Below are 15,068 nucleotides of genomic sequence, written 5' to 3'. Positions count from 1 at the left end.
TATTTTAGGGTGGCTGGGGAGCTGGAGCCCATCTCAGAAAACAATGGGTACAAGTCAGAGTACACCCTGGTCAGGACACCAGTCCATCGCAGGGCATACACACAGACACACAGACACACAGACACACAGACACACAGACACACAGACACACAGACACACAGACACACAGACACACAGACACACAGACACACCAGGGGCAATTCTTCTAAGGAGCCAATTTACAGTGTTAACTTAGTATAATACTTCATGTTTTTTAAGTTCTGTAAACTGTTTGACCACTGATTACCACTAAGCAACCCTCACCTTTTACCCTAACTTAATACTCTCAGGTCTCTTACAAGATCATAATGCCGACTAAAGAGAAAATAATTAATTATTACAGAATGTGTTATTTCCATTTATTCAGACAGAATTCAGACACGTGTGATACCAGCATCCTTGCGTGAGTCCAAAATAAAAAAAATATTGTACACAAGTACTGATTAGAAACCTTAATCTATCTCCGTCCATAAGCCATACAACACAGCATGTTATTGCATTAATCATACAATGCTTTGGGCTCACAAAGGCTGGTGAGTGCATTTAAAAAGGCTTCATCTGATGGAAATGGAGAGGTCAAAATGCCATTGCTTTAAATAAGGCTCCCTTATTTAGGGAATCAGAAAAATGTTTTTCTTTTAATACATTTTTGGCAGCCTTGATAAAATATACAAAATTAATAGATATACAACTGATTTTTATGTTCAAATATCTATCCATCCATTCATTTTCTAACTGCTTCATTCAATTTAGGGACTGGGAGAGCTGTATCCTATCCTATCCTAGTCAGCCAAATATATACCATCTGACAGAATTCTATGTGTTTGCTTATGTTAGGATTCATTATCTCCCAAGATTATTCAGTGCAGCCATGTGTGTTAACTTCTATAAATATTTGATGAATCAAATAATTTAGTCACAGAAGGTTCACGAAGAGAACATTTTCATGTTAACGTGACTGAATTACATAACACTGGTAAACCTATGACAAGCAGTCTTTTCTATTTTCAGGGATCTATTTTTATTTCACCACAGCAGTTTAAACTATCATGGTGTCTTTTTAAAAAAAAAGAAATCTAAGCACGACAAGGGATGACTACTTACCTCAACATTTGTAGCAGAACAAAAAATAATTAATTCGAGTCTCATTTTAAATGTAAAATTCTACATATGCCTCCATTTAAACCAGGAAAGTCACAATCATTGTGAAATGAAAAAGACTTGTATCTATGAAGTGATCATTCGCTATGTTATTTCTTATAAGTAAACAACTCCATAAAAATGTAAAGGATAATAAAAATATCAGTAAGACAACCTAAGAGTTATTAGAGGCAGAAGTGTTTCCTTATAATTTTGCAGCAACAGCAATGGTACAAAACGTTTTTAAGAACAAGCAATATGAATCTAGGCAACTAACTCATTTTCAGTCAACAGTAGACAATGCCAACTTATTTAGTCTATAGATCTCAAGAAAAAATATCGGCTAATTTTCCATTTTTTTTCTGGGTGATAGGCAGGCATTTCTAATCCCCATTATAAGGACATAAACTTTACGTGCATAATTATAACATAACATGTTCTACTTAAATTATAAATAGAAAGAATCACTGCAGGTCACTGTGTTGAAGTGTTTACTTTAGAGATTATGCAACTGGGAGGTTTGTAAAATGTTTCCCTTTCTTTCTGTGGCATCACTGGACAGTCAAGGAGGACCTTCTGGGATCTCCAGAACCCTAGTAGAAAGGAAATTATACCACTGCTTTATATCCAGGTGCTCCTCTGCATTCTACCCCGCAAATCAAGGTAGATTAAAACAACCGACTTACAGCAGTTGACTTCATCGCTCTTGTCAGCACAATCGTGGTCACCATCGCACACCCAGTCAGCGGTGATACACCTGCCATCACCACACCTGTGTTCCTTGTTTGGATCGCAGTCTGAAAAACACCCAGGTTTCACACTTCTAATTAATCTAATAATTAGAATGCTGGAAAATATGCCAAACTGAGATTCCTTGTAGTTCAAAAGCAAAATTTTAGCCCTGGGGCGGTTAAACGGTGTTTATGAACAGTAAATAGTGTTATAAATAATAATAACTATATTATTCATCCATTTTTTTACCACTTCATCCAATGCAGAGTTACAAGGGAGCTGGAGCCTATCCTGGCAATTTTCCCAGAACCCAATAACCTTGAAGTATATCTTTGGATTGTGGGGGGAAACCCACGGCAAGGGAGAACATACAGTAACGATAATAATTATGAATTATGATAATATTAATTGCTTACACTTATAAAGCACTTTTCTGGACACTCCACTCAAAGCATTTTACAGGTAATGGGGACTCCCCTCCACCACCACCAATGTGCAGCATCCACCTGGATGATGTGACGGCAGTCATAGTGCTCCAGTTCTCTCACCACACACCAGCTATCAGTGGGGAGGAGAACAGAGTGATGAAGCCAATTCAGAGATGGGGATTATTAGGAAGCCATGATTGGTAAAGGCCAATGGGAAATTTGACCAGGACACAGGGGTAACATCCCTTTTCAAGAATGGACCTCGGTTTTATGTCTCATCCGAAGGGCAGCGATTTTCTACAGTATTGTGTCCCTTTCACATTGCCGAAGACCACAATATCCACACAGACCGCAGGGTGAGCACTCCCTAATGGTCAGGCAGGTACTGGCCAGGCTCACACCTGCTGAGTTTCAGTGGGTTTGCACTTGTGAGCAGCAGGGTGATATAGCTGCTGGTGTTTTATAGCTTTTTTTTAGCTGCTATTTATAGCCTAATGGTTTAAATAAGCTACCAAAATTCAAAAAGGATAAGAAAACAATGAGTAATTAATATTGCTGAAGAAAAAAACCTGTGGAGTTCAGTATGTAAAAGTTCAATTACGCATTGAGGTGTTTGGGACTGTATGGGGGAATATTTCCATAGGAGAAGCACTATCAAGAGATGAACTGCACTTTATCACTGTCATTGATGACATACAACTCAGTACAGTGGCATACACCGTGGTACTGGAGAGCTACAATTCCACAGGTGTTATAAGCAACCTTAATTCATCAAGTGTAATATTTAAACATTAATTCTCAATGGGAGCGTGATTAATATGAGATAATCACAACACCACAGAGTGAAAAAGCACAGCACATAGCTGAGTGCCTCAACAATTTAGTGTGATATTCACACATTAAACCACACACCCTGGAGTTCCGTTAATGTTTAATGTGATTTTTTGAAATAGTTGTCACATTTCCTTGTTGTCTCTGTTTTATTGTATGTTAATTAAGTATGCAGATATATTTCAATGTCATTTGCAATATACTGTATTTAAGATGCATTTAAAACCCCTAGGATAATAATGACAATTTCTTAGGTGATGCAGTTACGCTTGCAGCACATGTTGAAAACATTAAATCACTATATTGTGGGGCACAAAAGCACAAGAGACTGGGCAGAGACCACAAGGAGGTCATTACACCAGGACAAAACAACAAAACCCCATATACCCAAAACATTAAATTTTAAATGTCTTGGGTATAACATAAAAACAATTTTGGCACTGAGTGTTCAATTGTTGTTTTTATAGTAAAAATGTAATTTGGGTACATTTTTGTGTATAAGATTAATAAAAGGGAGAGAGGGCAGCTAAGAACTGAAAGCTCAAACTGGTGTGAAGTAATTAGTGACGTACAATAAGGATCTTTACTTCTATTAAATTCTATTTTACCTTTGAGATAAAGGGAGGGAATATAGATTAAATGAATGTCATTAAAATGACGTTTGAAATACACACTACTTATACAACAATAGCCTTTGTATAGCACACTGTAGGTCCTTTATGTAACAAATGTATGGAACAATCTTACAGCATGTCCAAAGCACTCCATCAGACATGGAAATTGCTTTGTAGACATCACTTGAGTACACGATGTGCATCAAATGTATAACACACAATGTGTATAACATGTTTATGTTGCTTCAAAATCACTTTTCTACGAAAGTTTATACATTAACATAGCTCAAGTATAAGAGCACAAATTAAAATAAACCAATCTCCCAAAATATAGGATTACAAACATTAAAATATTTACAGCCACAGTACTCTAGGAAACCTTTTGTATAAATTAGATAAAATTAATTATACACACAATTCATTCTCAGTAAATGGTGCTAGAAGTAAATGTTTTTTAACTACATGTTTTTTATACTGAGGTATGGGGATCATTTCTGGAAGTTCATCAAGAGAAATTAGTTTATTATAGATTGAGACATGACTTCTACATTTATATAAAAAAGTTGCTAATTAGCAAGTCAACGTTTCATTTCATTTTGCTCATTTTAGTAGTCGATCTGCTAAATAAATTAATATGGAGATCGTTTTCAATGAAACCATAAAAGCACTACTGCCTGTGTTTGCCTGTAGAAGACCACTTCTAACTTAAGTGAGCAAAGTATTTGCTGGTGTAATCAAAGCATAAATTTCCCCAAATCATTATATAGTACATTCAAAACTAAAAGAGACAGAAAGCCTCATGGATTGTGGCCCTGTGTGACCAGGATTCAAAACTTCAAATCCTGTAAATAATTTATATGATAAAGCAGATTATACAAAAATGTAAAATATATTGGGTACCATTCTCAAAATTTTCAATGATTTTCAGATAATTAGGAAACATGACCAGCAGAATATTAGATCAATACAATTAACCTAAAGTAAATATTTTTTTTTAAAGTTTTAGGAGTAAAAAAAAAACATTGAATGAAATAAAGAGCAAAGATAAACAACTGTAAAAACTGACAAAGGCAACAAAATACACAATTATAAAAGTAACTGGTTTAATTTAATTTGTAAGATCAAGAACAAATACTTTGTCAAAAAGCACAAAATTTGTGGAATTCAAGACAAAAGGCTTTACAGTAAGAGAAAATGAAATGAACCTAAATGGTTAAAAAAAACAGAAACAGCCTTACCACAATTTTGCTCATCACTGAGGTCTCCACAGTCATCATAGCCATCGCACACAAGGCTGTGACTTAGGCAGCGCCCAGTACCACACTGAAACTGGTCTTTGCTGCAGTCTTAAAAGGAAAAGCAGAATAGTTAATAACATTTAACTACAGTAACTCCCAGACAATGACACTGTTCTAATATGGTCTACTGTATATACAGTATATACCTTCTAATATGGTTTCCTATAAGGAGAAACTAAAAGTGATACCTGGTCAAATTAAGTTATCGCACAACATCTTGATTTTTTTTGCTAGTTTCTTCCTGGAGATTTCAACACATACTGTATTGTATATTTTTCCTTTCCTTAGCTATGAGCACTGTAAAACCTGAAAACTGTAAAAATAACTAAAGGAAAGTAAAGGAAACTAAATACCTTCTCTGAGTTTCTTGAAAATTAGACCTGGAATTACAATGCAAATTGTAGGCTAGATATCATTAAAAAGTTACCATCAATGGATTCTAATCTAATTCTAATTCTATCTAACCAAGCAACGGGCGCAAGGAACTAACATGTTGTCTTTGGATTTAAATATCCTTTTAAACTGAGGGTATAAAGTTTTGGAACAGAATATCCACAATAGGTTTGATGCTGTAGAATTTATATTGTTACTTCACTTAATGTCCTGACAAAGAAAATAGAAGCATGCATCTAAATATAACAATTTTCAGGAATTTAAGAGAATAGATTCTTTGTTATTCTAGCAAAAAGAAAAGTCACCATACAGTATACTCTAAAGACTAATCGTGTTATCCATCCATTTTCAAACTGCTCTGTCCAATACAGAGTTGCAGGGATGCTGGAGCCTATCCTGGCAAGCAAAAGCCAGATACACCCTGGACAGGATGCCAGTCCATTGCAAGGCACACACAGACACACACAGGGCAAGTTTTCCCAGAAGCCATTTAATCTACCAGTATGTTTGTGGACTGTGGGAGGAAACCAGAGAACCTGGAGGAAATGTATGTAAACATGGGGAGAATATACATGTACTTACTCTACACAGACAACACCCAAGGTCTAAAAACTGAACCCAGGATCCCCTGTGCTGCAAGGCAGCAATGTTAACCACTGCACCTCCCATGTAGATAATAACATAATGAAATGTATCATGAACAGAAACAGAAAATTAATGTAGGTTATTCTGCACCTATAGTAGGACACTGAGGAGACCTAGCTTTCTATTTGCAGCCGCCCTTGTAGGTCGGTATATTTATACTACATTTTAAGTGGATTTACAATGTGCTGTGACCTTCTCATTAATCAGCTGACAGCAATGATCTGAACACTTGTATTATAAATATTAACTTCTTGAAATGAAAAGACAACAACCCCCTGACTAGAACGCTCACCCTCCCTCACCTGTAATTAGCAGAAGTCAAACTAAAGGACAAAACTGAATGATTAATTTTTTTAGCCTCCCATTTAATTCTGCTTGCTGGAGTCTGTGAGGAAAATAGACAGATGACTTTATTTCCTCTAACAGCAGGACTCCTACACGCTTCTATTCAACCGTGACCAGTGTCGCATTCACAATGTCACAGACTGTGCTAATGTGATGAGAGACCTATGTATGCAGTAAATACCTTCCATCTCTTTTCCAACTGTACATTCATGACATGTCATATCAACAGGATCAGACCTCAAAACTGACAAGTCAATGGAAAAAGTGTGCAGGAAAGAGCTTCTGAAATGAACACAAATCAGTGTGTATTCAAATTTGATTGCGCACATTATCTATTTTACTGCTGTTTGTCTCACAGGGAATTGACAAATATGGTGCAGTGTACTGCAAACAAATTCCAATGATATCCCATTTTTTAATTACAAATGATGAAATAATAAGTTTTAATTTGGGGTTTTGTGGTCATGTGTAAATTATGGTTAGGGTGTCTTCAATTTCCATGCCATGGAACTCCATTATTAACATCAAACCAATGGTGTTATAATGCTATGGAAGACACATTACCTCCAGGGACCTTCAATCACAGCTGTCTTTTGAAACAACACAACGGTGGGAGAAAAGACAACATAGCCCCACTGGTTATGTGTATTTGGCCAATTCAGAGTGAAACACACACCAAAAGATGAAAAGGATTTGGGACACCTAATGCTCTATACAGCTATGCTAGACCACCCTGATGGAATATCTTGTTTTCATAAATTGTAAACTGGAGAATTGTGAGAAGGTCTCATTAAGTCATTTTTATGCACCTCTAAATCCTGCTATTGCACTTTTCTTCTAAGAAAGAAAACAAAATGGGCAGTAACGTCTAATTCAGGCAAGTTAGCAATGTGTATTCCTTGACCATCTGCAAAACAACACCAGATGGTTGTTTAGCAAAAGGCAATTTGCTTTATTTGCATTTTTCATTTGCTCTGGTAGGGTGACCAGTTCCTGAATTCTTTCATCTCCAAGAGCTAAAAAATTACCCAAATCCAATCTTTTCTTCAGTGACTTACTGCAGTTGGCCTCATCGCTCCAGTCATCACAGTCATTGTAACCATTACAAAGCAGTTTCCTGGGGACACAGATTCCTGTGGCACATAGGAAATTGTCTTGCCCACCACAAACAGCTGAAACAGAGAAAGAAAAACAAATTAATCTGGTTTAATTTGTATTAGATAATACACGGCAACCAATATCTTTCATTGGCTTTATTTACGAAGTCAGCTGTCCTCACAATTCACTTATCCAGCAATAAAATGTGTTATTCAATGCTATTATCAGGTAAAAGCAACAACATTTATAATGTTTTTGATTATATAGACTGTAACTACAATAAACAGTAACAGAAGAAAAATGTTTCTAGTAGGCCTCTGGGCAATAATAACTAATAATTGTTAGGTATACGAGTCATGAACTGAACTGAAAATGAAACTATCAAATATCAGAAAAAAAAGTTACTGAAAACCCATCAGTATCAGAGTATAACAGCAGTTAGCACTGGGGTCCTGCGTTTAATTTCGGACCTGGGGTGCTGTCTATGTAGAGTTTGCATAGTATGTTCTCCTGTGTTTGCGTGGGTTTCCTCCAGGTGCTACAGTATGCCAAAGACATACACAGGTAAGTTAATTGGCTCCTAAGAAATTGGCCCTGAAGTGCATGAGTGCGTGTCTGTCTGCCTTGCGATGGACTGACGTCCCTTCGAGGGGGTGTCCTGCCTTGTGCCTGCTCCTTGCTGAGATAGGCTCCGGCTCCCCTACGATGCTGTATCAGATCAAGCACTTAGAAAATGGCTGGATAGGTGGATGGAATAAACTTCACCAAATTCTTTATGAAGGAAAGAAGTGGGGAACATTCAGAGATCAAATGATAATGCAAGTCTGGCCTGAACTAGTGATTTATTTCTTTTAAATAATTTTTAACATTCTAACATTTTTAATAAAGGAGAATCTTTCTATTCCATGAAGTTATTTGAAAGAATATGACCACAAAACTGGTTATTATCAAATTGTCATTTACTAGACAAATTTCTGTGCAACATTTCCAAACTCCTAAGCTGTTAAACTAAATTAAAGTGTTTTCCTTACTTAATCTTATTTTTTTATCTCAGCAATACAGCCACTCTTTGGTTTATGATGTACACCATCTGCATTTTCATTAGAAAAATGTAGTGTAGCTTCCTCTTAAAAAAAACGGCTAAAGCCTTCAAAGACAACACCAAGACAACCAAACCGCTGAAAGACAAGAAGGTTATTCTGTTGTTTATTCCCTTTTTAATGAATCAAACAAAAGCCAGAAAGCTGCCTCATAGAAGTTCTAAAGAGCGCTTCAAGAACCCCCTTTTGAAATCCGGCAAACAATTTAAAAAAGAAACCACCATAAAACATCTGGCCTATTTTCTACAACAAAAGACTTGACTGTAATGAGTCAGTGCTATTGTTATCTTATCTTATTTAAACGACCCGTTTAAAGATTTTGTATGGTATAATTAGCCTCCTTTTAAGAAACTGGAAAAGCCTTCCAAGTGTGCAACCAAATGAACTTTTAAACTAATGCTACTGACATTAGGATGGCATACCCACTAATAATGACAAACAAAACATGCTACAGGTTGTAATGGTACAGTACCATCGTAAATAAAGATTGTTTCATGTGCAAACTACCTTATAAGTAAAACTCTTTTTTCCAGATTTCTTGCCTTTAAAGCTGTTTTCAATAGTCATTAATCTGCATTACTCATCTAATGCATTAATGTCAACAGTAAAACTTTAAAAAGTGCACTTGTGACACAGTCTCTGATAATCAAATACTGCATGATGTGGGTTTTCAGAAATATTTGCCTGGACATTTTCCTTTAAAAAAATGAATAAATTACATTACTGATTACTTTTTAACCAATTACTCTATGTGGTTCAGAAAAAACATGAATCTCTAAAACACAACTATTGTTCTAAGAGCGAAAGGCTTTGCCTTGCTAGTAGGAAAATGGATACTGGTCACAAGTAGTATTTCTTGTATAACCTTAACTTCACTTTTCTTCATATCTGGAGTTTGGTTACCACTGAAAGGATAAGAGAAACCATACCTTACTTTTCGAAGAGTAACAGAACTAGATATTTTGACTCATGTGTGATGAACAGCTGTCATTAAAAGCAGCAAAGTCATGAAGCATTAAGTCATCAAAATGTGTCATTAATTTAAAAAGTGTTAACACTTAATTTGGGCTGTAATTAGAGCTCATTGGGCCTTGTACAGGCACATTTAGTATAAATAAGAAAATCAATGACATTTTCCACTGTGAAAGTCTCAACGTCTGTTTGATGATAACTGAAAACACGTTATTGCGAAATTATTATATCAGGTAAATTTGTGTTGCGATGACCACAGTGTGGAGGCAGGAACCTTGAAGTCAGACAATATTCTGTTCTTGGCACAGGTTCACAAAAAGTGAATTTTTAGAGTATGTTTGCTAAATGGCTTTTTCATTCTTCTAAAAATGGAAAGTTTATGGTCATTACATTACTTATGGTCAAAATGGCTGCCATCCTTTTCAAATTTTGGCTCCATTCCAAGACACGAATACAAACCTTTTAGGAAAAAAATAATCTTTACTATACTATAACTGTTCATGAAACTTGGGATATAGAGTACGGGAAGATTGGTCTGACCCGGGGACAGAGCTAAATTCATCACAACAGAAGGTACCTGATAAATTCACAGTAGGGTACTACAGTATGTGCATCCTCAGAACTGCTACAGACCCCATCACATTTAACAGATTTTTGTCTTCATCCAACTCCTTTTTGAAAACCCTTTTGATTTTATCATACATTTTAATGGGAATAATTCTTTAAAGTAACTGTTTTTTTTTCTCTCTAATCCAGTAATCTAATCTACATTATTAATAGAGTAATTCCTCGGCCCAATGGCAGCTTGCTGTGTGTCCACACCATTGCTGGTTTAATTCCTTCACTCTTCTAACCATGCCTCATACTTTTATTTGCTCTCTAACCTATCCATGTATTTTTCTGTCTTCTCTTGTTACTCCAAGTGTACATCTTTGACTAATGTACTGTGTACTGCCTGTATAACTTAAAATATGAACGGACGTCTGCACTTTAAATTAAAAAATGATAGACAAACTACAGTTTCATAATACTCTTTTCAAAGAGACATATTTGCATGTGTGAGAGTCTTTTGCTTGTACGGTATGTGTCACTTCACATCAGATATTGAATATCAGCAAAATTAGTCTACTTCAAAAGTCAGACATTTCTAAGACTGAATATGATCAATCTTGTTAAAATATTTAGAAATAAACCCATTAACCTAAAATGCATACCTAAATATGATATTAACCCCCCAAAAAACTGTATAGTCCATTTACAAAATAGTGTTTCTTTGCTAATCAAACAATTGAGAAATACTTTTACCATATTCTTTGTGTAAAGAAACCCTTGAACTACCAAGAATATAATATTATGGAACATGCAGTGTTCATTTATTGAATTTGTTGCTGTAAGAAAAAACACAGTAAGTGGAAAAAATGGAAAAACTTCAGTGAATGAGGGACACCATGTATATTGAAAGTAATAATGCTTAGGGCCATGTAAAATTAGCCTGGGCAATCGACTTCTCTGCTGGCATCTCAATACTGGCAGGATGAAAAGACTGACCTTCATTTGTTTTTATCAGGACTTCCTCAGACGTTCCAGGCTAGTCTGCAGCACTAGTCTGCAGATACTCTGTTTATGATGAAAAGACTAATAGAAGACCTGCTCTTTAAATTCATAGAGTATATCAACTCCTGATATGTGCACCTCACAAATAGACGTCACACAGCCCATAGTATTCTCAGTCTGTTCAATCTATTAAAAAAAGGCAAGCATGAAACAGTTCTCCTTTACCTAGGTCAAATAATACTTACTGTATACTACTTAAACCATCACGGCAGAATAAAAGTTCAGGTAATTCTAATAAAAGGAAGGATTATTCTTATCTTAAACCACATATTGTATCCATCAACTCACCTAAAGAGTTTACAATTATTAAAATTATGTTTTATTCTACAACCACCATAGTGTTGTTTAGGTAAATGAAATGCTAAACATAATAGTTACTTTCATTTTACTTTCAGTAATTCCATCATAATTTATAAAACACATTTTTTCCTAATCAATGATCTTTGCTAATCCAGAGAGTACTCTAAGCATAATTTGCTTGGACAATTTAATTGCCTGCTGGCATCTTCATTCTAACAGGATGAATAGATTTTATAGTATCTTGGATTGATTTCCTTTCATTTCTAGCTTTTTCCTTTGTACTAGAAAAGAAACCACTGAATATGTGAAATGGAACAACAATCCAGTAGTTTCTTCTACTTCAAAAAGACAGCAATGTAAAAAAAATACACACATTATCATAAAGATCAGTTATATTTTATGAAGGACAATGTATAGGAAGTTGTAAAATGTCACCTGTTCATAAAGTTGTTTACAACCTGGCCAAAACACAGGACCAAACTGAATTATCTTTGTTCTGTTATAATTCATGGCAGAATCTACAGTATATGTACCTATTCAAAGATCAAGTATCAATCAAAAATATAGATTGATACTTGATGAGTATGGTGTTACAACTAAGCAAGTTTTTATTTCTTCAGCTCATGTCTTGGTAAGTTTTAATATGTGTACACGCATTATAAATAGTTAACTAGTGTGTGTAGACTGTGTCCAAGAGGCTGTTGTCTCTCTGATGTCATTTCCAGCATCCAGAGAAATACAAAATAGAGATGATTTTATCACATCACATCTTGGGAAAAAAGGTATGTAAAGCCAACAGCTTTACACTGGGGTACAATTCACTCTGAATTCCAGTTTATATTTCCAAAAAGAGTGGACTTGACTCTTAAGTATGTCCTAAACTCATCAGGACGTACAGTAGAAGTCATCTTAACACAATATTTATAGACATGCTGTATTTTTTTTAGTTTTTGAATGAACAACAGGGCAGTCAGCATTTGCATATACTGTACAGCAGTATATCTTTCCAAGAACTTGCTGCCATATCAAAATTATTGTCTTTACAATGTGTAAAAAACAATAATTCAAGGGAGAAATTGATTCCAAAACTTGTTTTAGAATCAGTGACTATCATACCTTCAACTCATGCTTTACAAATCTCAGTACTTAAACTTTGGCTACAAATAATATATTTAAATAACAGATGAAGCCACTAAGTTATTGATGCTTCTGAAGAATCATTTTTTTTTATGATGCATGGAATGATATTTAATATTTACAATTACAATTTATGTGGGTCTGTCACTATTGGAACCTTATACAATACAACCTTCATGTACTCCGGATTTTCAGTTGTCTTAAAATTGATGTGTGCTTATTCAACAGTAGTGTTCAACAATCTTATTAACCAATGAAATCCAATACGCTCTTGTCTCATATTCAGGCATGCATTAATGACAGTCTGTCAACTCCCTTGTGTACATGTCCACATTTTACAAAGGCAAGTGTGTCACTAAAGTACATATTCGGCTTGGAAGCACATTTCAAATTGTAATTATAAGTGCTTAGAAGGGTGCTGCAAATTAGTGCCATCCATCCTTTTGCATTTAAAAACCACACTCAAAGAACATCAACACATGTAAAGGCCAGGGAAAACCTTTAGAAACATCTTACGTTGCAGATACTGACCCTGGTATTCAGGTCACATTGTGCAGAACAGATATCCCAACCTTCCTCAGGTCAATGGAAAAAACTCTCAAACATTGCAGAAAATTGGAAACAGGGATTGTAATTACTCATTGTAAAAGTAGTGCCCTTCCACAAAAAAGGATAACAAATTCCCCAGACATGTTGTGGCAGCCAGATGCCTGGAATCCTTGTAAAAACAACTTGGTGAGTTTTTGGGACTAATTTCCAACCAAACCAAACAAAAAGCTAGTATACTCTGACTCTGGCTGCTTCTCAATAATAGTAAGCAAGCACATTGCGAATAAAACTTTGCATACCTATAAAGTCAAAGTTTAGCAGCCTTTAATTACAATTGAAATTAATTTCAGTACTTTTTGGCCATTTTGTAAAAGCACCTGAAGGAAACCGCTCTCAATATGTAGGCTGTACACATGAGCCTCGTGAGATTTTTATTTGTTCTGCTTATTAGAATGATGTTCACAGAACGACGCAGATTTAGGAGCTGGTGATGATTACATCTACAGTACATTCATTAGGTTCCTAGGCAAAGGAATGACAACATGATATGTTCGGGATACTTTCTGGAAAGGCCAGAGAGTGTGAAAGCATGACGCACAATGTGGAGGAGGTCTGTATGACATCGAATTGGGGCTTCCAGAAACTATGAGTCTGACAAACCTCCCGAGAAATCAAACAACCGTTGATCCTACAGCAAAGACCATTTTGTTCAGCTTCTAGCTGTTGCCTCATGAATTAAAGTATAATCCCAAAAAATACATCCAGCCTACTTCAAGTATGTGTCAGAAAGCGTACTGCAAGAGTTACGTGAAGCTTACTTTTTTCTAAGGAATGGATTTAATTAGGAAAGGCAAGCTACAGAAGGCAAAAAACTCTTTTTTAGAAAACCACCAACTATTAACACAGATACTCCCTGCCCTTTTTGCATAGACAGTATTCATGTCATCATTGACAACTGCAAAAACTAAATGAAAATAAAAAATAGTGAATATTACAAATTAAATAAATGAAATACTCTAACCTGCTACAGCAGGTGAACCTATTGTCACTCTCAGTTTGAAATTATGTGATTTATTAATTTAGAAAATTAGTTTAGAAAATAATATTTATTATACCATACTCATTTATCAGCATAGAGTTTTTGAAGACCTATTCATTTTAGTAAGTAATGATGCATTTAAATATAAATACACCCTTAAGGATGAAGAGGGGAAACACGTACCTTTTGTTTGCTTAGGACTGTAGCAGATCGGAGCACTATCATCCATGCTTGTGCTGTTTTTGAACTGGGAGCACCTGAGGAAGTCTGGCCAGGAGGCGTTGAAAGTCTGCAGAACAGGCTCACAGCCCTCCCTTGCCGCCTCACAGAATGACATACAGGGGAATATCAGCCTCCTTTGGGGAAGAAAGAGCAGGGCAGCATGATTTATTAGCTTGACTGACACTTTCATGGATAGCAACTTACATTTGCATCATTAATTCAACGACTATGCCACAAGGTAACATTAATACAACTATTTTAACAAAGCCATCTGACTGAAGTACTCAAGGGTATAAAAGCAGTTCGTCACCTGGCATTTCAAAACCACAAACTTCCAGATATGAGCCGAGAGCTCCATGGCCCTGCTGCCTCAGTTATCAGCAAAAGTAAAACCAAAAAAGTAAAATCATTCAACACAACATTTCACTTTATGGATACTGATAGTCTCTCATGACAGCCACAGCTGGCAAACACTTAGAATGCTCTTTCGTCACAATGAGCATGTCCCTTTCTAGGGGAGGATTCAGTCACCAGGATTAATTATCCCACCCATGACTTTTAAACAATCTTGG

At 35.7% G+C, this 15,068-nt stretch overlaps 1 protein-coding gene across 3 annotated transcripts in view; it reads right to left on the bottom strand.

Moving 5' to 3' along the window:
• corin (corin, serine peptidase) overlaps window positions 1–15,068 on the bottom strand; it is a 62,511-nt gene that overhangs the window by 17,864 nt on the left and 29,579 nt on the right. For all 3 annotated transcript variants that reach the window (XM_069190843.1, XM_069190847.1, XM_069190848.1), the window contains exons 5-8: window positions 14,458–14,630; window positions 7,524–7,637; window positions 5,023–5,130; window positions 1,866–1,976 (exon numbers count right to left, since the gene is read on the bottom strand). In XM_069190843.1, coding sequence (XP_069046944.1) covers window positions 1,866–1,976; window positions 5,023–5,130; window positions 7,524–7,637; window positions 14,458–14,630 — 506 coding nt within the window. The remainder of the gene's footprint in view (window positions 1–1,865; window positions 1,977–5,022; window positions 5,131–7,523; window positions 7,638–14,457; window positions 14,631–15,068) is intronic.

The sequence above is a fragment of the Lepisosteus oculatus genome, chromosome 1, assembly GCF_040954835.1.
Source record: "Lepisosteus oculatus isolate fLepOcu1 chromosome 1, fLepOcu1.hap2, whole genome shotgun sequence".
NCBI lineage: Eukaryota > Metazoa > Chordata > Actinopteri > Semionotiformes > Lepisosteidae > Lepisosteus > Lepisosteus oculatus.
The sequence above is the reverse complement of the archived record's forward strand: the minus strand, read 5'-3'. Positions and strand labels throughout refer to the sequence as shown.